The sequence below is a fragment of the Eriocheir sinensis genome, chromosome 18, assembly GCF_024679095.1.
Source record: "Eriocheir sinensis breed Jianghai 21 chromosome 18, ASM2467909v1, whole genome shotgun sequence".
NCBI classification, from domain to species: domain Eukaryota; kingdom Metazoa; phylum Arthropoda; class Malacostraca; order Decapoda; family Varunidae; genus Eriocheir; species Eriocheir sinensis.
Genome location: NC_066526.1, coordinates 10485455 through 10509322, shown reverse-complemented (window position 1 = coordinate 10509322; position 23868 = coordinate 10485455). Strand labels below are relative to the sequence as shown.

The 23868-nt window shown below is 41.0% G+C and overlaps 1 protein-coding gene across 1 annotated transcript in view; it reads right to left on the bottom strand.

Annotated features, from left to right (window-relative positions):
* Positions 1-6419: 6419 nt before the first annotated feature.
* LOC127000287 (hydroxyacyl-coenzyme A dehydrogenase, mitochondrial-like) overlaps positions 6420-23868 on the bottom strand; it is a 31325-nt gene continuing 13876 nt past the window's right edge. Inside the window, exons 4-6 of the mRNA XM_050863815.1 lie at positions 21601-21763; positions 8141-8257; positions 6420-6870 (exon numbers count right to left, since the gene is read on the bottom strand). Coding sequence (XP_050719772.1) covers positions 6749-6870; positions 8141-8257; positions 21601-21763 — 402 coding nt within the window. The 3' untranslated portion in view covers positions 6420-6748. The remainder of the gene's footprint in view (positions 6871-8140; positions 8258-21600; positions 21764-23868) is intronic.

Below are 23868 nucleotides of genomic sequence, written 5' to 3'. Positions count from 1 at the left end.
CGTTGAAGGACACCAGGTTCCTCTTGTCCCAATCGGAAATAATAGTAAGGTCTGAGGCTAAGCGTTCTGTTGCCTCCAGCCTTGAATCGTTAAGTTCCTGTGGTGTGGGTCTTCTATTAAAAGAAGTTGAGTAATGCAGAGTGGAGTCATCGGCGTAAGAATGGATAGGACAGTTCGTTTTGGAAAGATCATCAATGAACAACTGAAAGAGAGTGGGAGATATGACAGAACCCTGTGGGACACCACTGTTAATAGGTTTAGGGGAAGAAGAGTGACCGTCCACCACAGCTGAAATAGAACAGTCAGAAAGGAAACTGGAGATAAAGGTACAGAGAGAAGGATAGAAACCGTAGGAGGGTAGTTTGGAAAGCAAAGATTTGTGCCAGACCCTATCAAAGGTTTTTGATATGTCCAGCGCAATAGCAAAGGTTTCACCGAAACGGCTAAGAGAGGATGACCAAGAGTCAGTTAGGAAGGCAAGATCACCAGTAGAACACCCCTTTCGGAACCCATACTGGCGATCAGATAGAAGGTTAGAAGTGGAAAGGTGCTTTTGAATCTTCCGGTTAAGGATTGATTCAAAAGCTTTAGATAGACAGGAAAGTAAAGCTATAGGGCGGTAGTTTGAGGGATTGGAACAGTCACCCTTCTTAGGCACAGGCTGTACAAAGGCATACTTCCAGCAGGAAGGAAAGGTAGATGTTGATAGGCAGAGACAAAAGAGTTTGACCAGGCAGGGTGTCAGCACGGAAGCACAGTTTTTAAGGACAATAGGAGGCACTCCATCAGGTCCATAAGCCTTCTGAGAGTTGAGGCCAGAGAGGGCATAGAAAACATCATTTGGAAGAATTTTAATAACAGGCATAAAGGAGTCAGAGGGGGGATGAGTAGGAGGAATATGCCCAGAATTGTCCAGGGTGGAGTTCTTACAGAAAGTTTGAGCGAAGAGTTCAGCCTTAGAGACAGGTGAGACGGCAGTGCTGCCGTCAGGGTTAAGGAGAGGAGGGAAAGAGGAAGAAGTGAAATTGGAGGAGATATTTTTGGCTAGATGCCAGAAGTCACAGGAAGAATTAGAAGAAGGAAGATGTTGACATTTTCTATTGATAAAAGAAGTTTTGGTAAGTCAGAGAATAGATATGGTACGATTCCGGGCTGAAATGTAAAGGTCATAGTTAGCGGGTGTTCGAAGGCTCTGGATCCTTTTGTGAGCTGCCTCTCTATCTTTAATAGCACGAGAACAAGCGTGATTAAACCAAGGCTTTTTAGCATGAGGAGTTGAGAAAGAATGTGGAATGTATGCCTCCATTCCAGAGACAATCACCTCTGTGATGCGCTGGGCACACACAGAGGGGTCTCTCTCCTGGAAGCAGTAATCATTCCACGGGAAATCGGAAAAGTACATCCTCAGGTCGTCCCACCGAGCTGAAGCAAAATGCCAGAAACATCGCCTCTTCAGTGGGTCCAGAGGATGCACAGGAGCGATAGGACAGGATACAGAAATAAGGTTATGATCGGAGGAGCCCAACGGAGAGAACAGTTTGACAGAATAAGCAGAAGGGTTTAAGGTAAGGAAGAGGTCTAGAATGTTGGGCTGTCTCCAAGACGGTCGGGAATACGAGTAGGGTGCTGAACCAACTGCTCTAGGTCGTTGAGGAGAGCAAAGTTGTAGGCTTGTTCACCAGGCAGGTCAGTGAAAGAGGATGAAAGCCAAAGCTGGTGGTGAACATTGAAATCTCCCAAGATGGAGATTTCAGCGAAGGGAGAGTGAGTCAAGATGTGCTCCACTTTAGAGTTCAAATAGTCAAAGAATTTTACATAGTTAGTAGAGTTAGGTGAGAGATAAACAGCACAGATGTATTTAGTAATAGAATGACAATGAAGTCTTAGCCAGGTGGTAGAAAATTCAGAAGAGTCAAGGTCGTGGGCACGAGAGCAAGTGATGTCGTTGCGCACGTAGGCACAACATCCAGCTTTGGATTGAAATTTAGGATAGAGATAGTAGGAGGGAACAGCATAGAGGTTGCTCTCAGTAGCCTCAGAAACCTGTGTTTCGGTGAGGAAGAGAAGGTGAGGTTTAGAGGAGGAGAGATTGTTTTCCACAGAATGAAAATTAGAACGAAGACCGCGAATGTTGTAGAAATTGATAAGGAGGAGGATCGAGGAGTTATCAGGACACCTCTCAAGTCGGCAGCCAGAAGGGGAGTCCTCCCTTTGTGTTTAATGTCTGGTGTGCAGTTATGTAGATTCCTCCTCAAGAACCCCAGTGTTCTGTTGGCTGTGGCACTGATATGGTCTATGTGAGTGTTGAATTTCAAGTTAGTTGAGAGATGGATACCAAGGTACTTGTATGTATGAACTGATTCTAAATCTGAATTATGGAGAGTGTAAGTGTGATGAATGGGGTTGTGAGCTCTGATGAATCTTAATAGTTTGCATTTGTATGGTAGGAAGTGCATCTGCCAGGTGCGCTCCCACCGCTGGAGGGCGTCCAAGTCTTTTTGTAGCAGTCTGCAGTCGTCAGTAGTCTTTACTGCTCAAAACTGTAAACTATCGTCGGCAAATAGTCTAGTGGAATAATTAGGCGTTGACAGTGGAAGATCGTTAATGTACAAGAGGAAAAGAAGGGGGCCTAGAACGGTGCCTTGTGGGACACCTGAAGAAACAGGGACAGTGTCAGATGAAGATCCGTCAAGAAGAACACGTTGAGACCTGTTAGTAAGAAATGAAGTGATCCAGTGAAGAATAGGTCCTGAAATACCATAGTATTTCAATTTTAATGTCAGTCTTTTGTGCGGGACTTTGTCGAAGGCTTTGGCAAAATCTAAAACAACAGTGTCAACTTGTTTAATGTCACGCCGGTCAAGTAGCCTCGTAATGTTGTAATAAGTTGCGATTCACATGAGCATTTAGGTCGAAAGCTGTGTTGTGAGTCAGTAAGGATGTTGTTTGTGTAAAGGTGATTCATTATGTGTTTGTGTATCATGTGTTAATTTTTTTTTACATGGAATCGATGTTAGTGAGATGGGGTGATAATTGGCTGGGTCAGTCCGGTCACCTGTCTTAAACAAAGGATTAATATTTGCCAAAAGCCAGTCAGAGGGTAATGAGGTGGATGACAGGGATTGGGTGAATATGGCCTGAAGGATGGGGGCAAAGGATTTAAGAATGAAGGTGGGAATGTTGTCAGGGCCAGTGGATTTGGTTGTGTCGAGTCCTTCCAGTAATTTCTGTACTCCATTAGTCGTAATGTCAAGGGGGGGGTATTGGGGGAAGGGACTGTGTGGCATGTTTGGTGTCAGGTTGTACTTGTGTGTATACCGATTGGAACTTGTGTTGAGGATTTGTGCTTTGTGTTGAGGGCTGGTTACTAATGTGTTATTGTTGTCTTTAAGTGATGTAATTGTGTTAGTGTCATGTTTGTACGTCTTAAAGAATTTGATAAAGTTTCTTTTGTTATTTCTTACGTTGTCTGCGAGGTAAGTTGCTATGTGTTTGCATTCCGCTACTTTTATGTTTTTGGCAAATGTCTTTTGGTGTTTTTTGTAGGCGGTCCAATTATCTGTTGTGTTGTATGTCTGCGCGCATCTGTAGAGTCTTTGTTTACTGCGATGTTGTCTGCGTAGATCCCTGGAAAACCAGGGAAGTGCGTACCTACTAGAAAGTGTTATTCGTGGTATGTGTCTGTTCATTGAGGCGTGTATGGTGTATTTCAGGTTGTTCCAGTTGGTGGAAGGAAATCTTGTGTGTGGGTCTGTCGCAAAAAAGTCAGTGCTGAAAGCAGTTAGGTCTTGTTTGATCATGTCTAAGTCAGCCCTTGAATAAAGAAATATCTGTCTGGGTCTCTGTTTATGTGTAATCGGTCGGAGGTCAACGTCAATGATGAGTATGTCATGGTCACTAAGTCCTGGAACAACCTGAGTGTTTGTTATGTTAAGAATGTTGTTGGTGAGAAAAAGGTCAAGTGTGTGTGCTGTGGTCAAAGGGCCACCGTGTTCATGTTGGCTGGAGTACTGTTTGTGAGTGAAAATGTATTTATGATGTCAATTAAATTTTTCATAAAGTCTTTTATTCACCATTTCCTAAACCCAGATTGATTATCAAAAGACTTTCTTTACCTCTCTCATACAGCTGTACGCAGGAAACAATATATGGGACAAAGACCCGGTTGACAATAAATCCCGGGGTGTCTGTGCAGTGGACAACATGCTTCTGTATGGCTTTGCCCCAAGCTGTCATGGCCTCTTTTGTAGACTGAGAAGTTTCAGGGGTACTAACAACCTGAAAACAAAGATTAGGGGCAACTATATTAATGTATATAGCATGAAATCACAAAATCATGCCAATATCAAGGTATTTGAGAAAATTATTATTTTTGTTCATCTTATAGTAATAATTTCCTCTCCTCTTTCAAGCGCAGGTACTGGAGTGTTTAGATTGATGTAGTTCACTTTGATAATGATTAATGCAAATAAATTGTATTTTGCTAATCAGTACACACTAACAATAACTGAATTCATAGTCTCCAGGCAAGATTACTGAGCAGCCCTCATGATGAAAACCATAAAATCATCTCCCCACGAGAACACCACACATAACTACAGACATATGTGAGGGAATACCATTTCATGTTAACAAAAACATGTGCCATTTATGTATTCTCACTTGCCTTAACCCTAGATAGGTTCAGTGGGGTCTTTCTGACCCAACGCCACTGCGCATAATAGCTGTTAGGGGTGCTGTGCAAAATGAGTAGTTGGTAACGTATCACTTTACAGCGAGTCAAGACAGTGCACGCTGTGCTCTTGGAGAGGTGGGTTGTATTGCTTGTCTCTCTGATCCCATATATGAGTAATTACCCATGCTGGGGTCAGATAGACCCCACTGAGCCTAAATCGGACTTAGTGTCATAATGTACATTATGTAAATAAAACCATGTTTTTTCAGCAAACCAATGGACCCTGCAATGCATATCTGGTATAACTTACTGTATTGATAGTTTTACTAATATTTAGAAGCAACTGGTTGCTAGTCATGTAATTTGCACACGTTTATGTTGAATTAGCTGATATTGCGTAATGAACGTTTTACTATGTATCTACAAAACTCACACGCAATGTTTTGACACATGTAGACTTAGGTTCTTTTTGTTGATGTCAGATATAGAGGAAAGGTGTATGCTCAAACATACAGGAGGAAATTATATGAAAATATGGAGATTTAAAATTTAAATGGCCAGCTGAGTAAATGGCAACGTGTCACGTCACCACGTGGTTTGCGGGACCAAACCCCGCTTACAGGAACATATGCACTCAAGATCGAAGTAAATACTTACTTCAATCTTGCATGCACTTTCCTCGTCAATATATACGTAATAGTGACTAGAATGAACGGTTTTTATATGATTAATCCGTCATTCATCACTGATCAGATGTGTCAGTGGTATTCTTGTAGTTGAAAGACTAAATGTTGGCCTTTGTGCATTTATTATGGAATTATCAATGCAGCCAGCATTAACTCCTACATAATATACAGTAGGAAATGTTCTGATCGCCATGCAAAGAAGATGGAGAGGCGATGTTTTATGCAGGAAGCTGCCTATGATCTGGTCCAGCCATGGGCCTAGCAGAGGCTCACAGAACAGGGACTTCCCCACCAAATGATTCCCCACATTCGTTCTGTATTTGGGTGGGAGACACCAGTTTTCCTAACAACATCTGGCCACAAATCAAATTAGAGAAAGAGGTGTGAGTTGTGTTTCAGGACCAAAGACTGCATCAAAGTGCCTGTACTGTAACAGGGCTATTTGTGGGATCCACTCTGTGGATGTTGGCAGTGACTGCTTGTAGATATAAGCAAGCACAGTGAGATTTCATAAAATATAATGTGTTCATATATTTAACAATATTTTATCATTATAGCCTACCACATATATACGAATAAAAAAGGAACCAAAAGTGAGTCAAATGATTCAAGACCGAAAAGGGCCCTAGAAAATAATGGCTATTTTCATTTACTTATTGCAGGATCTGCCAGGGAATGAAGGTGTTTTTTAAGGCATTTGCTGGAGAGGGTAATGTCCAAGGATGCACTTCATGGCAGTACAGCAAGTTTCAAGCAATTGATTTTTTTTTACAATTTTTTTAAAAACATGATATGGAAAATAAGAATAGATTTTTTCATAAATTCACTACAATTATGTGAATTGAACGGAAGTGCAATTTTCAGTTTCAAAGAGCTTAAGAGGATATATATTTTTATATGCATAATGTTTAACACAATAAATGTTGTACATGATTTATCTATATATATTTTTTTTTACCTAATGATCCCAGAGAACCCACATAACCTATCTAGGGTTAAGCAGGACAGACAGCACAAAGCCACATTACTAAACCTTTAAGGAGAAAAAATGGGACAAGGCAAAATACATCTTTATTGATAGTACATTCTTAAAAATATATTAATTTTTTAACAATGTAAATGACTCTTTATACCTAAATTGCATTGATGGTTTCAAACTCCTTTCTAGTTAATTTACAATGGTGGAGTTTGTTGAACTACTAATAACAGATGTACACACACTACAACAACAAATAAATGCACTTTTCTTTTTAAAGGTCAATGTAAATGATGGGGTAGAGATTTTTCTATTTCCTTGAACTTAATGAGAAATCAATGATGGAGTACTAATGGCTAAATGACACCACCGACAAGACTACACATGCTGTTTGCTGCTCAGTGAAAGCAATTATTTCTTGTAGCTGTAGAAGCCTTCACCAGTCTTGACGCCAAGTTTACCTTCTGACACCAACTTCTCCAGCAGCGGAGAAGGTTTGAAGGACTCCACGTCTGGGAAATCCTTGTGCCAGCCTGGGTAGACAAACATTGAAGTTGGGCATTTATTCATCCATATTTCTAAAGCAATGGTAGATTTTTTCTCTGGCAATTATCCAAAGGGGGTGATCATTTTGGGTAGGTCGCTATTTGTGCTTTCTTGAGCACCTCACCCCTCTAAAGTCTTTGCATGCTTATATACAAATTCTGATAAGTTGATCTGACTCACATATCAGCAAAACAATATAAGTCAAAATTTGTCAGCTAACAAACTAATGCCTTTACACATGTATACCAACTGCTTAATTATCAACTCTTGGACACTTCATATACTGTGATAACGCAAGAGAAGTTCCCATCAACATCTTCCCACACACATGCATTTCGATACACTTACCTTATGGCCATATATTAGTTATTTCTCACTCTTATCCATTCTCTATCTATGCTTTTCCACCAGTTGTATTTGCCCCCCATTTCTTCTATGCTTCTTATTTTACTGTCGCTGTCTCTTTCATGGATCTCAATAACAATAGTGATTATAATAATAATAATAATAATAATAATAATAATAATAATAATAATAGTAGTAGTAATAATAATAATTTCAGGGAAGGACCAAGTTCTCCACATAACTTGCTCAACCATTTCAGACCTGATGCCCATCTTTATGACACCCCACCCACCCACACCTACACACAATAAATAAATAAATGAAATTTTTTTTTTTAAATAAATAAAAAATAAATAAATAAATAAAATACTTAAGCACTGAATGAGTGTGACTACTTGTACAAAGTTAAGTCACTCTTTGCACGTGCCCATCCCATCTTGCTGAGGGACCATCTAAGACTAATAAGAAACACTCAGAAGACATACTCATACCTGCTAGATATGTATAAGAAATAACTTCCTTGTAATTGCCTTCCCTCTAATATTCTGGCAAGTGTGTAATGTTTTGGGTATGTTCACCATGATAATACGAGACACTCAAGGGACATATTTACACCTGCCTGCTGGATATGTATATTGTCATCCCTCGGATAAGCTGGCTAATGTATAACAGCTATTATGTACAATCCCTGCCAATTAGCATGCACATCAGGAAGAAAATTACTCTAAAAGACTGAACTGAGGAATGAAAACAATGTCATAACAATTGATCAACATTTTTCAACTTGACAATAGTTGACTTTCATACCTCAGCTCAGTTCTCCAGGATTACTTTTTTCTCTCTCTCAAATATATAAATACTATTTAGAAAGAAGCTTATGAATGGGCAAACAACCCCTATGTCTGTCCTTACCGTCAATGATGAACTTTCCAACATCCAAACCAACGTAATCCATCAGCTCAAAGGGCCCCATGGGGTGACCTGCTCCCAGCTTCATGGCAGTGTCAACATCTCTAGGACTTGCATCTCCTGAACAACAAAAAATGACAGATCGGTAATGGACAAACAAACAACTAGACCACAGTGAAAATACTACAGCCCTCCTCGCTAGGTGGAGGCAAGCAATACTGAGGCAGGTGCTACAGAAAAACTTAATAGCCAATTGTGACTTCTGCTTCATGACACTGTAGGTCACATGGCACCTACAACTGTTTCTATGGTCATTCAAGTCTGTGAATAATCCCTCATTACTTATCAACTCAATACTTAATCCAAATATTGTTAACATTATTGGCCTGGCCCTAAGTCACATATATCATAACTTGAGAAATTACAGCATGTATATGTGTGTGTATTTCTCTCTCTCTCTCTCTCTCTCTCTCTCTCTAGGAGGACCTCGGGTTACGACGGAGATACGTTCCTAACAACGTGTCGTAACCTGATTTTCGACTTAATGTTTTTCCTACTGAGTATTCTCCCAGTGCACATGCGTGGTGGACAGCAGAGCGACTTATTTCTGTGAGGAGGTGTTTCTTGTAACAATGGCCTGCAAATTGAACCACGCACGCCGCTGATATATCCCGTCCCACAATGCGTATTTCCGCGCCCCACGCCGCGTGCTGAATAAATTTAATAACCAAACATAACTTAACTTAACCTACCTAACTGGGGCTTTAGCGCCCCTTGACCCCCTTAAGCTGTGTCAGTATCGACACTCACGAACACTTGGCTATTTTCCATTACATTTATGTCCTGGATTGATGCATAAGACTTTCTTGTGGTATACATACATTCTGCATTTGAATGGAAACCATGAGGAGGAAAATATCTCATCAGGTGGGATGAAAAAGACTACAGTAATCGAAGGATGGGGCAGCAGATAAAGGGAGGAGGGAAAGGTGGCTAGCATATGCTATTGTAGTTATCAGAAGTGGGTGGTTTAAAAACTATTCTCAGTCGGTCCCCGTGAATTTCTAACTGTCTGACCTTGTCCATTATATCTGAAATCCATTATAAGCGGGTCCGTTATATCGAGGGTTTACTGTGTGTGTGTGTGTGTGTGTGTGTGTGTGTGTGTGTGTGTGTGTGTGTGTGTGTATATATATATATATATATATATATATATATATATATATATATATATATATATATATATATATATATATATATATATATATATATATATATATATATATATATATATATATATATATATATATATATATATATATATATATATATATATCTCAGAGCGGGGCGTTACTGGATATCGGTAGTCGGCACCGCTCCTCCGCACCTCGAAACACATATAGTCCGTACCTGTACTTCGCGCCTAAAATTTTTCACTCGTTCCCGCACCTCCGCACCTACCCAAAACTATTAAAGCGCGCCTGAAAAATCTAGTCCGTACCTTAAAAAAGAAATACAAGGCAATACTGCAGCAGCATTATTATTATCATTATTATTATTATTATTATTATTACCATTATTTTTGTTATCATTATTGTCATTTTAACGCATAGAATCTCCACCACCTGAAGTAAAGTAACTACTTTTACACTCATCATAATTATCATACCTCAGGGAAAACATGCCCTGCAGCACAGACCGCGTAAACGACCGGAAGTATTACTGCAGAGCGCGGACTGTTTGTCGTTTTCATTTTTTTTATCCTTGAAAACCTCAGGTGCGGAGGTACGGACTTAAAATACTGCCGTTCCGCACCTGTTACTTCCGCACTTTTGAAAAACTTTCAAGATAGGACCTCCGCACCTCGTTTAAAGGTCCGCAGGTCCGGAGAGTGCGGACAGAAAAGTGCCCAGCTCTGATATATATATATATATATATATATATATATATATATATATATATATATATATATATATATATATATATATATATATATATATATATATATATATATATATATATATATATATATATATATATATATATATATATATATATATATATATATATATATATATATATATATATATATATATATATATATATATATATATATATATATATATATATATATATATATATATATATATATATATATATATATATATATATATATATATATATATATATATATATATATATATATATATATATATATATATATATATATATATATATATATATATATATATATATATATATATATACACACACACACACACACACACAAAGCTCAATTGGCTAGAGGCTGCTGGCTCATGACCAAACAGGCGGTTCAAGCCCCGCTCAGGCCAGATTCTTTCTGTTGTATAGGAGTGGTTCCTGTCCCCCCTTGAGCTAGGGGGATGGGGTGTGTGGTGTGTGAGGTCGTGGCAGTACCAAGAGATCGACGATAATGAGCATGTACTTGCTCATGTCGGGAGGGTACCTGCTGGCGAAAGCGAGTTCAACTCGTGATCAGGTTGTGGCGAATTAGAATTACACACACACATACACATCCTCTTGCTATTGCACCTAATTCATTACAAAATGCATATAATAGCAAAAATGAATGAATTGAAGAATCAATGGAAAGAATTCTTATTGGTTACTGGGGAGTGGAAGGCACAATAGCAGGGGATGTGTGTGTGAGTGTGTGTGTGTGTATTTACCTATCTGTAGTCTATCAGCCACAAGCTAAGCTCTAATAGTCCCGTCTACATATCTACATTCATCCAGCCTTTCCTGTGTGTGTGTGTGTGTGTGTGTGTGTGTGTGTGTGTGTGTGTGTGTGTGTGTGTATTTACCTAGTTTACCTTTTTGTGACATACGGGAAAAGAGCTACGCTTGCGCTGTCCCATCTCCATATCCGCTGTTGTCCAACTTTTCCTTAAAATCATGAATGTTTCTTGCACAAACCACCTCCTCCTCCAGTCTATTCCTACACATGGCTGCCCTCAACCTCTTTTCATGTCCTCTCGTTTCTCTCTCGTTCCACACACACAGGTCCTCTCTGTCCAAATGCTCTACTCCGCTCACCACCCTGTACACCACTATCAGGCTCTTGCTCTTCTTCTCTCCAGGGTTGTGAGCCCCATGCTATTGAGTTTCTCCTCTTAAGTCTGTTCTTTAAGTTCTCGTACCATCTTAGTTGCCACTCTGCACTTTCCAGCTTCCTTATGTTCTTCTTTTCGTGAGGAGGCCAGACCACTGCTGCATACTCCAACCTTAGCCTTATCATTGTAACTATTATTTTCTTCATCATCTCCTCGTCCAAATATACAAATGCCGTCCTTATGTTCCTCAGCAAATTCATAGTTTGTCCCTTTATCCCGTTGATGTGTTTGTCCGGTGACATGTTCTCTGAGACAGTCACTACCTAATCTTTTTCTTTTACTCCGCATATTATCTCACTTCCCATCTTATAATCATATTCACATCTTCTACCACTCCTACCAAACTCTATTTTTTTTACATTTCCCAAAGGTTGAACTCCATCTGCCATGAACCACTCCACTCCCATATTCTATCCAGGTCCCTCTGCCATGCCTCACAGTCCTTCACATCATTCACTCGTCTCAATAGCTTTGCGTCATCTGCAAACAAACTCACACAAGTGGTCACTCCGTCCACCATATCATTTATATAAACTGCAAATATTATTGTCGCCACACCGAACCTTGTGGGACCCCACTCATCACAGGGCACCAGTTGGAAACCCTGTCCCTGATTATTGTCCTCATTTCCCTGTTAGTGTGTGTGTGTGTGTGTGTGTGTGTATATATATATATATATATATATATATATATATATATATATATATATATATATATATATATATATATATATATATATATATATATATATATATATATATATATATATATATATATATATATATATATATATATATATATATATATATCAGTACCCTCGGGGTGACTATCCGAGTTTCGCGATCCACGAGTTTTGCGGTTAGTCCTAAATTCTTACCATCCCGACTTTCGCGCACTATCACCCTGAGTTTGCCGCTGCTTTGACATGTACAGGTCACGTCTACTTACCATCGGCGTCACGCACGCTACCTTTAAAGGTCGTATCACACAGGACGTTTTCCTTCAAACATTGAGGCTACGGCAAGAGAGAGAGAGAGAGAGAGAGAGAAAACGGGAAGAGAGAACGGGTCGTTTTGAAGCCACAGTTGAAGGCAGCTGCCTTACGATTGGTTGCCAGCTCTGAAAACACGCTTGTGATTCACTAAGAGTCCGATGACGTCATCGCTGACGCTCACCCAATCAGCGGCTTCACTGCCTTAAGGCAGTGTCACAATGGTCATTTTCGTCCAATCGTTGGGGCTACGGGCAATGCCCGTACGCCCAACCGCGAGCGAGTTCACGGTTATCCGGAAGCTGGTGTCACACAGTACTTTTTCTTCTCACCACGTTGGCGCCACCTAGGGCAACCGGCAACTTCAACTTTTCCTGGTGTGCGTCACACACGGCCAAGGTTGGTTGCCCGTATCCACATCAACAAAGTAAACAAAGCACTTGCCCTGTATCAACATGGCGTCGTCTGCTAAAGTAAGGGCTGTCGTGGCTTGTGCTGCCATTACCCAAGTTATGGACTTGTTGCTGCAGTTAGATGGAAGGAAGAAACAGTTGTGGGTGTGGCATGCCTGTGGTTCCTCCATGCCAGTTCTCATTGTCACCACTGCGCGTGTGCGGCCAACCCACCCATCTTGACTCAACCACATAAACACATGGATTGAATAACAACACACACACACACACACACACACACCAGACTCATTAGGAACCATTGCAGATGTTTCTTACAAACTGAAACGACTTCACCATTTCTTGAGTGTTAGAACGTATTTGGTGAGTGGCTCACATGAACCAAACCTAGTTCTTGGCAATTAAGAAGAGAGCAGTTGTCTTTAACACTGCTCTCTTCTTGCCATTGGGTATGTTTGGTTTGTATGAACCACTCACCAAATAAGTTCTAACACACTCTAGGAAATGGGGAAGCCGTCTTTGTTTGTGAGAAACATCTGCCATGGTTCATGATGAGTCTGGCATGTGCGTGCATGTGTGTGTGTGTCTTTGTTGTTACTCGATCCACGTGTTTATGTGGTCAGAGTCTAGATGGATGGGTTGGCCGCTCACGCGCAATGGTGACAATGAGAACTGGCACGGAAGACCCACAACAGCTTCTGCCTGCCATTTAACTGATGCAACAAGTCCATAACTTGGGTAATGGCAGCACAAGCAGCGGCACCCCTTACTTTAGCAGATGACGCTGTGTCGATACAGGGCAAGTGCTTTGTTTACATTGTGGATGTGGATACGGGAAACCGACCTTGGCCGTGTGTGACATACACCAGGAAAAGTTGGACTTGCCGGTTGCTGAAGCTGCCGCCAACGCGGTGGGAAGAAAAAGGCCTGGTGTGACACCAGGTTACGGACAACCAATAACTCGCTCCTGGATGAGTGCACGGGCGTTGCCAGTAGCCACAACGGTTAGAGGAAAACGGCCAGTGTGACACTGCCCCAAGGCAGCGAGGCCGCTGACCGGGTTAGCGTCGGCGATGAGGTCTTCGGACTCCCTGCAAATCACAAGCGTGTTTTCAGAGCTCAGCCAATCACAAAGCTTCATCTGTGGCTTTAAAAAGACCCGTTCTCTCTTCCTGTTTTCTTCTTTTTCCAAGGTACATATTTTGAGATAACAAGGGAGTAAAGGAGGAAAAAAAATTGATCTTCTCCGTGGGGCAGCATGGGCCAATTATAATGGCGCCACTATAAACAGTTGCCTGTGCCATGACGGGCTCGGGGCCGACCATCAGGCCCAGATGGATTGTCTACCGGCGCCATAGCCAAAATGGAGAGAGAGAAAAAAAAATCCTCCACAGGTCGGAACAGATACGCGCTTTTTCAGTGTTTTCAATACCTTGAGTTTCGTGATCCTTGAGTTTAGCGCTATACCTTCGGAACGAAGCAAGCGCAAAACTCGAGAGGGTACCATATATATATATATATATATATATATATATATATATATATATATATATATATATATATATATATATATATATATATACAGTCATCCCGGGTATTGATTCGGACTTCGCGATCGGAAACCGCTAACGGCGGGACTATAACTCTATGGGAAAATATGCATTTGGGAAGTCACCTCTGACACGTCATATAAAACATGTTTTTTGTTCCCAAAAGTAGCCCAATTTGCGATAAGTAGCCCAATCTGGCAACACTGCAGTGTGTGGCGTGAATTTTTTTTTAGGATAATGTTGCTGAGAAAATCTCGACCAATAGCAGTCGTCCCTGAGTGAGCTGCTGGCCAATAGGAAAGCATGACGTCACAGTCTAACCGTGGCGTCACTCAGGAGCAACCTAAAGGCGGTGTCAAACCAGCACTTTTTCCGTCAACTTTTTCCGTCGTTTTCTGAAAATCGCCGATATCTTGGCTGCGCCTGTCACACACAAGCGGTGTTTCGTCTGAAACTTTCCGTCGGCACAGACCATGGGAATGTAAACAAACATGGAGTCCACGCTGCGGCAAAGATACGCTGCTCTGAACCTAATACTGTGTATTGTGAGACTTAGGCAGCTAAACAAGCCAAAAAGCGTGCATGGATGCGCTCATGGTTGGCTCGTCGGGAAAGAGAAAGTGTGTACCACAGGCTGTTAAAAGAGCTGAGTTTAGAGGATCATGAGACTCTGAAGAATTGGATCAGGTTGGACAAGAGCCAGTACCACAGACTTCTGGAGTTAGTGACACCTCATTGCCAGAAGTGACACCAGGATGAGAAGGCTGTCACTGCAGGAGAGCGTTTGAGACAGGTTGAAGCCACGCGGAAAGTCTCGGTCTTGGTCTTGGAAATGTAAACAAAGGCGGAAATTTGCAGGCGGAAACGATCCTGATCGTCTGACAAATTCATGCGATAAGTTCATGCGGAACGATGAAAATCGACGGAAATGGCATTAATCGACGGAAAAAGTGCTAGTGTGACACCGCCTAACGTCCATTGCCCGCCTCCCTCCTCTCCCTTCCCCCTCCTCTCTGCCTCCCTCCCTCCTCCTCTGCCTTCCTCCCTCCTCTCTCCTTCCCCCTCCTCTCTGCCTCCCTCCTCCTCTCTGCCTTCCTATTTAGCGTCAATGCATCCGCGTATCTGAAACTGGGGCCGCGTATAAGCGGGGGGGGGGTCACAATTAGTTGACCGCGAATACGCGAAACCGCGATGGGTGAGACCGCGAACGGCGGGGGGTGACTGTATATATATATATCAGTAAAACCCCGATTATCCGAAATGGAAGGGGGGAAGCCTCTTTCGGATAAGCCGATTTTTCGGATAATCCGGATTTATGGCCGCCATTTTGATCGTCGGCATTGTGTCTTGCTTTCTCGAAAGAAGTGAGGTCGAAGCACAGGTAGAACGCGATGCGACTGCCCAGTGTGAAGTGTGTGACGCGACTGCCGCCGACTGACGATGTAAACAATGAAACCAAACAAACACACGCTACGCTAAACAAAGTAGTACGCTTAAAACATGTGATGTAAATGTTTTATTGTATGTTTGTCTGTGTGTCTCCTTGTCTGGACCAGTGTATGTTGATACTTGTGAGCGTTGCAGATCTGAATTGTGAATGTTGCAGAGTGCGATTGTGAATGGTTGTGCAAGCTTGCAAGTGTGACCTTGATGCATCGTGCAGGTGGAGACACAGTATGATGACTCATATTATCGCGCAACTCGTATGTTGGAAGGGGAATGTGGCATGGAGTGGAGAGGGGAGTCGTGTTTGTGTCGTTGTCTTGAGAGTACGGTGTGAGAGTAGTCGTGCAGTAGTTTGTTCGTTCGCCGCACCTACGTCCTTGCTGGGGCGAAGGTGCGGACGTGGTGTTGTTGAGAGTTTGTTTAATGTTTTTTGTCTAATACATTGATCTATTCGTTACAAGCTATTTCGGCAATACGTATTAGAAAGCATATTCATTTTAACTGTTCTTATCAATTTTAAATGTGTTAATATAGTACATATGTAGTTACTTTTATTTATTTTTGATGTTTTATAACGTTTTAGTATAGAAAAAAAAAAAATTTAATTGCATTATCCAGATCAATTTCGGATAATCCGGTTTTTCGGATAATCGGGGTTTTACTGTATATTTTTATGTTGCTGCCTATTGCGCCGGTAGGCATCTTCCCGGTGGGGCCTGATGGTCGGCCCAAGGCTTCTTCCAGGTGGGGCCTGATGGTCGGCCCAGCCTGTTCTGGCACAGGCGAGTGTTTATAGTGGCGCCATCTTGCATTGGCTCATGCTGCCCCCCGGAACTCATTCTTGATTTGCTTGGACGGCTTCCTCTAGAGTCCAGGTTGATGGGTGGCCTTCAGGACAGCATGTGGGTAGTTTTAAGCCACTCGGCGGTGACTGAAAAATCTGAGGTGGTAGCGTGGGGATTCGAACCCACGTCGTCCATCACGCAGTGAATGTGGGCCCAGTACGCTACCAGTTCAGCCACCGCCTACCCAAATATATATATATATATATATATATATATATATATATATATATATATATATATATATATATATATATATATATATATATATATATATATGGATAATATTCATGAGTTATGGGCTCTCTCTACAGAAGTTAATAATCACGTTTTCTGCATTATTTCTGTATCAGTATATAGTGTAGACCCTGTTCACTTCCGGAAACCATAAAAAATAAAAAAAATAAATACATAAAAAAAAAATTATTCCTGGACCCCGAGAGACATACACCCAGTGGCGGCTCGTCAATAGGGACTGTGAGACTGCAGCCACCCCAGTGGATTTCTTGGATTCACGAAAATAATGTTAATTTATTTATGTTTGACTATCATTCACATGAAACACCCAATCTCATATATTTATATGAAAAAAATACTGCAAAACAATGAAGAAGTCGTAAATTATTTACGATTTAATGATAAGCGCAGAGGCAGCAGGAGAGATACAGATATAGAGAGAGAAAGGGGGGGAGGCTTCCCGCGCGGTATGGAGAGTGTGGACTGCCTCCCACGCAGTCTTGTCTCAGCTGTTGTTGTGGGGAGGTATGTGTTCTTGCGTCGCTCTTATTTTCGATCGTGTTTTTCAATTTGCCAGGGATGATTTTAAAATATTATTGATAGTGATGGCTTGTGCTCAATTTTAATTATCGTTGATGGTATAAAATCACAGAAACATCGTATAAAATAGTATTTTTCGGTATTTTTTTTTACTCGTACACCAGTCTCGAGATGGCTTTACTTACCCTTCTCATCTGATAGAGCTTTTCATGCCAGGTCTAAATGAAAAAGTTATTGATCTGTTTGCACAAAACAGGAACAGGAGAATGGACTTCCTTTTCAAATAGCCTAAGCCTGCACTGAGGAAGTCAAGCATTTACTGGTAAGATAAGGCCTAAGAAATTAAATAATTATCTATATATCTATATAATCTATGTCAATGGTATGTTAAACAATAACAATAAAAACATTTAAGATTTCATTTATGTCTGAATGTGAGACAGCCCCCCCATCAATAACAGTCACGAGCCGCCACTGCATACACCCTCCCTTTATCACATACTGCGCATGACTGATTGTCGCAGAAGCAGTGCCACGGCCTCGGGCTGGTTTGCCGTTAAGCAGTACGTAAGGTTAGGTTAGGTTAGGATAGGTTAGGATAGGTTAGGTTAGGTTAGGATAGGTTAGGTTAGGATAGGTTAGGTTAGGATAGGTTAGGTTAGGATAGGTTAGGTTAGGATAGGTTAGGTTAGGTTAGGATAGGTTAGGTTAGGATAGGTTAGGTTAGGATAGGTTAGGTTAGGATAGGTTAGGTTAGGTTATGTTAGGCACAAACTATTTTTTTCTGGGTAATTTGTGGTGTTTTTTTCATGTGGAGATGGTTTTTTTCCGGAAATATTAGGATTGTGACTTGATCAAGAAAATTGAGCCCCCCCTTTAATAGTTTCCGGAAATAGCCCCCTCCTAATTCGGAAAAAAAAGACTATCTCACTTTGAAAAGCACCACATTTTACCTAGAAAAAATAGTTTGTGCCTGGAAATTGAGAGCCCACATCTCCTGAATTATTACTATATATATATATATATATATATATATATATATATATATATATATATATATATATATATATATATATATATATATATATATATTTACATACACACAGAACCCTCTCGAGTTTCATGCTTGCTTCATTCCGAAGGTATGGCGCTAAACTCGAGGATCGCGAAACTCGAGGTATTGAAATCCATGTAAAAGCGCTTATTGGTTCCGACCCGTGGAAAATAATGACTTTTTCCGACTTTACGTACTCCCTTGTTATCACAATTTTTTTCGACTTTACTCCGTTATTATCTCAAAATACATACCTTGTTAATAGGCAGAAAATAGGAAGTAAGAACAAATTGTTTTTAAGCCGCAGTTGAAGGTGGCTGCCTTACAATTGGCTGGCAGTTCTGAATACACGCTCGTGATCCACGTGATGTCGTCTGCTAGAGTAAGGGCGGTCGCTCGCGTTCACCCGTGGGACAGTTGGACAAACCTATATTTTTCTGGTAGTTTTCTGTGTGTTATGAAATAATCTGCTAACTCTTTCTGTTAAAAATCATGAAATCACTAATATCATGATTGACTTTTCAATGCCTATTGAACGTAAACCGCTGCCGCCGCCGCAAAATAGCTCGCAGAGAGGTTCAACTTGTTTGCTGTTTCCATATTTCCCTCAGTGCTCACAAAGATCACAAGCGGACAGACTAGAACAAAACCAGGCAAATTAATACATTTAATGCTGTGTATTCCCACAGCGCGCATGCGTGGTGGACAGCAGAATGACTAATTTCATCGGGGAGATATTTCTCGCAACACCGGCCAGTGTAGTGGACCTTCTTCTTCTTCTTTTGACCTGTAACGCTTTGTATCGCTTCTTAGGTCCTCCTTCTCCACACTTTTATACTTCACAACATGCACTTAGGGCCGCTTTCACTGTCATTTTGTTTGTTTTGATCGTTACCAATGGCGGCGGTCGCCGCTATAGTATTTCCACGTGAAACTGGCCGATCGGGTAGTGGCGGCTGCGGGGTTAGCCTAGCCCCGCACTTACCACACACTCTCAACATCTCTCGCTTCGTGTGCGGCCGCCACTACCCATTGGCCAGTTTCACGTGAAACACTAAGCGGCGATTGCCGCCATTGGTAACGATCAAAACAAACAAAGTGACTGTGAAAGCAGCCCTTAGTTACTTAAGTGTGCACTTATACACTTCACCCTGAACTTAGGTGTTTTTCTGTCCTTTTCTTTCCCTGATTTTGCTTTTCTATGCCCTTTTGCAATTTTTCACGATTACTTTTCACCGTCGCTGCCATGCATTACAGGCCAAAAGAAGAAGAAGAAAAGGAAAACAACACTGGGAGATCTACAATTTTCATAGACTTGAGAAAAAGATTTTTGGACTGTGGTTCCACAGCACCGGGTGTTCTCTTATCTTGTCAATCAAGTAGTAAGCAAAGCAGCTCTGCCAGTCAATTTTACGAATCTCTTGGTGGGCCATCTTCCACTACTCCTCACTCCTCAGCCACTGCCGTCGTCTGTTTGTTTACATGCAGCCGTTCGGTACACACGTACCCACGCTCGTACTCACAACCGTTTTCCATTTATAAGGACAACCAACAACTCGCTCCCAGTTGGGCATACGGGCAACTGCGGTTGGCCATAGCCCCAATGGTTGGACACTGCCTTTTTAAGGCAACATGCATGACGCCGACGGTAGGTAGACGTGACCCGTACATGTCAAAGCAATGCGAAAGTCGTGATGGTAAGAATTTAGGACTAAGCGCTAAACTCGAGGATCGCGAAACTCGAGAGGGTAGTATATATATATATATATATATATATATATATATATATATATATATATATATATATATATATATATATATATATATATATATATATATATATATATATATATATCTCCCACTCTTTTTCTGTTGTTCATTGATGATCTTCTTTCCAAAACGAACTGTCCTATCCATTTCTACGCCGATGATTCCACTCTGCATTACTCAACAGGAACTTAACGACTCAAGGCTGGAGGCTGCAGAACGCTTAGTCTCAGACCTTACTATTATTTCCGATTGGGGCAAGAAGAACCTGGTGTCCTTCAACGCCTCAAAAACACAGTTTCTCCACCTATCCACTCGACACAATCTTCCAAACAACTATCCCCTATTCTTTGACAACACCCAGCTATCACCTTCCTCAACACTAAACATCATCGGTCTATCCTTAACTCAAAATCTCAACTGGAAACTTCATATCTCATCTCTTACTAAATCAGCTTCCTCGAGGCTGGGCGTTCTGTACCGTCTCCGCCAGTTCTTCTCCCCTGCACAGTTGCTGTCCATATACAGGGGCCTTGTCTGCCCTCGTATGGAGTATGCATCTTATGTGTGGGGGGGCTCCACTCACACAGCTCTTCTGGACAGAGTGGAGGCTAAGGCTCTTCGTCTCATCAGCTCTCCTCCTCATACTGATAGTCTTCACCTCTTAAATTCCGCATAATGTTGCCTCTCTTTCTATCTTCTATCAATCTTTCCATGCTGACTGCTCTTCTGAACTTGCTAACTGCATGCCTCCCCCCCCCTTGCCCCGCTGCACTCGACTTTTACTCATGCTCATCCCTATACTGTCCAAACCCTTATGCAAGAGTTAACCAGCATCTTCACTCTTTCATCCCTCATGCTGGTAAACTCTGGAACAATCTTCCTTCATCTGTATTTCCCCTCCTGTCGACTTGAACTCTTTCAAGAGGAGGGTATCAGGACACCTCTCCTCCTGTATTTGATCTTACTTCTTTTTTTTTTTTTTTTTTTTTTTTTTTTTTTTTCTTTTTGTGCCTTGAGCTCCTTTGTTGTATATATATATATATATATAAATATATATATATATATATATATATATATATATATATATATATATATATATATATATATAGAGAGAGAGAGAGAGAGAGAGAGAGAGAGAGAGAGAGAGAGAGAGAGAGAGAGAAATGACACTGCTTAAAAGTTTGAATCATGAACAATAAGAAATGTATATGGTAAATATATTGAAGTTGACAGGGTTTGTGAGATGAGGTGAATAATTGCATCAGTTCTTATAGTTCTCTCCAACCTTACAGTTTCTTCCATGCATGCAGTTTTAAGAAATTTTGATTGAAAACTGAAATTGATTGATTTGTTTTGACTGAAAAACTGAATTGAATTTGTGAACAGTGACAGCATTTAGATATTTTTAAGAATAAGCAGAAAGTGACAGCATGCAAGAAATGAAAACAAACTTGTAAACAGTAAGTACCTCGCTCCACAAGTCTGACAGCCTCAAACATGTAGGGAACCAGCAGGCGGTTGACAATGAAGCCAGGCGTGTCCTTGCACTCCACAGTCACCTTGCCCATGGCCTTGCCCCAGCCCTTCATGGCATTGTAGGTGGCATCAGAGGTCTCAGGAATGCGCACAATCTTGGAGATAAGAGAGTCTCAGTAGCAGTGTGAACGCTTAGCTCTATATGCTCATGCCCACACTGACAAAATATAAAACCAGGAATCAAATGTGCAATGACATTAACCAATGATATTAGCAATATTATTCTTTGATAATCATGACAGTATTTGAAGAGTTTGGTCAAAATCATGAAGGTATATAGGTAAACAAGGTAACTATTCAGATCATACTTATCATTGTATTAACCCTCTCGCGCACCGTAAGTTTCCAATAAGTTTCTGTTCCACTCATCATACATTTCTCAGGCCCGACCGGCTTTTTTTTGCCCTCACAGATATATCGTACACCAATAGATTTGGTATCAATGGCTTCATAAAGACTTGTACTAGAACATGCGCAAACAAAGATAAAAGAAAATTTATATATAAACAATACAAACTTGTTTCAAGTCTCCGTATAGAGTATTGTAGACAATAAATCCGAAGTACCAACTCTTCCCCACTCGCTAGCTCGAAATTTTGTGGGTCAACTTTTTTAGCCGAATTTATGTTTTGAAGTGAAATTTAGTGAGGATTCTTATGGTATCCTCAAAACCCCCATACACCTATTATTTCCCGAGTTACACCGAGAAAACTGTATTTTTTTCCTCTCCCGTCAGAGTAGGCTAACAACTAAAAATCGCTCAAAGCTCCTCATCTACACTCCTTAGAAAGGTTGCCATATGTTACCATTAAGAAACTTATCCCAACAAATTACGCTACCAAATTTGACGCACTTTCACCGAAAACTTAATTTTTAATCAATTTTTAAAACTTTCATTCATTGTGCGCGAGAGGGTTAATATGAGGATGAATGTCCCACAATACCGAAATACATGATATTAAATATATTTATGTAGTGATTACTTTAACCCGGTAGCAGCGATGGGTCAAATTTGTGGCTTTACCGTGTAACAGCGACGGGCCAAATTTGTGCCATGATATAAACCCCCAAAAATAAATGATACATAAACTGATCACAAATGCTTTGATATATATTTTGAAATGGTTTGTGTGAGTGATGATTTTTTCAAATCATTAAGAAACATGATCCCCGCTGCTACTGGGTTAATACTCTTCACATGACAGATCAAAATTTAGGCAAAGTTCTCTATATGAAAGCACACAAATTAGCTATACTTTTCAAAACCAGTGACTACACTGTGCAGAACATCTATGACAAGTGATGCAGGGACATTCAACACAACTCTAAATGGAAAACATGAATTTACACTCACCTCAACTTCATTTTCTTCCATTAGAAAAGCCATTTTAAAGGTTAGCAAGATGCAGTGGAGCCAAAACCAATTCCCTTCTCCAAATTAAGGAAACGTGCACTATTGGTGAAGGCAAGGCTACTCAAGAAGCGTGCAAATGTACGTTCTCCAGGAATGGTGAATTAGTAAAAATCAGTCCACGCAAGCACCAAATTAAACAAAGGAAGCATATGTGGGGAATGGTACATATATAAACAAACTACACTTGCTCCTGCAGCCATGGCACTTGAGTCTGAGGTGTGTTATCATGCTCTGGCAACTTGCTGTAACATGGCACATTCAATTTCATGGATAATATATGACAGCCTACACATAGGAAACATATAGATAGATGAAAATAATTTCAACAGTTTGGTGCTATTTTTCATGAAAAAATACAATCCTGTAGTTTTCCCTACACAGTGTTGCATCAGCACCACTGCCATATTCCTCATTGGACAACAACATCGGCAATATTTATAGTCAGAGAAGAATGCACGAATATAGGTAGTCCTTGAGTTACTATGTATCTGACTAACGACTGCTTGCAGTTACGACCAGGCCAATAATATTAGTACACTACTTGGTTAAGTAATGAGGTGACATTTGAAGTATCCCACCGCGGGTAGAGCAGAAGTCTGTTTACATAGCGCTCCAGTGCCTCCCCTCCACCCCCATCCTCAGTTCTCACATGCTGGCCTCACCCCAGCTGGGTTGGAGTGAGGCAGGGGGGGGAGGGGGGCTGGACCAGCTCACCCCTGTTTCCCCCTCAGTTGTCCTTAGGACTCAAGCTGTAAGTACTACTCACACTGCAGTCGACAGTCACTA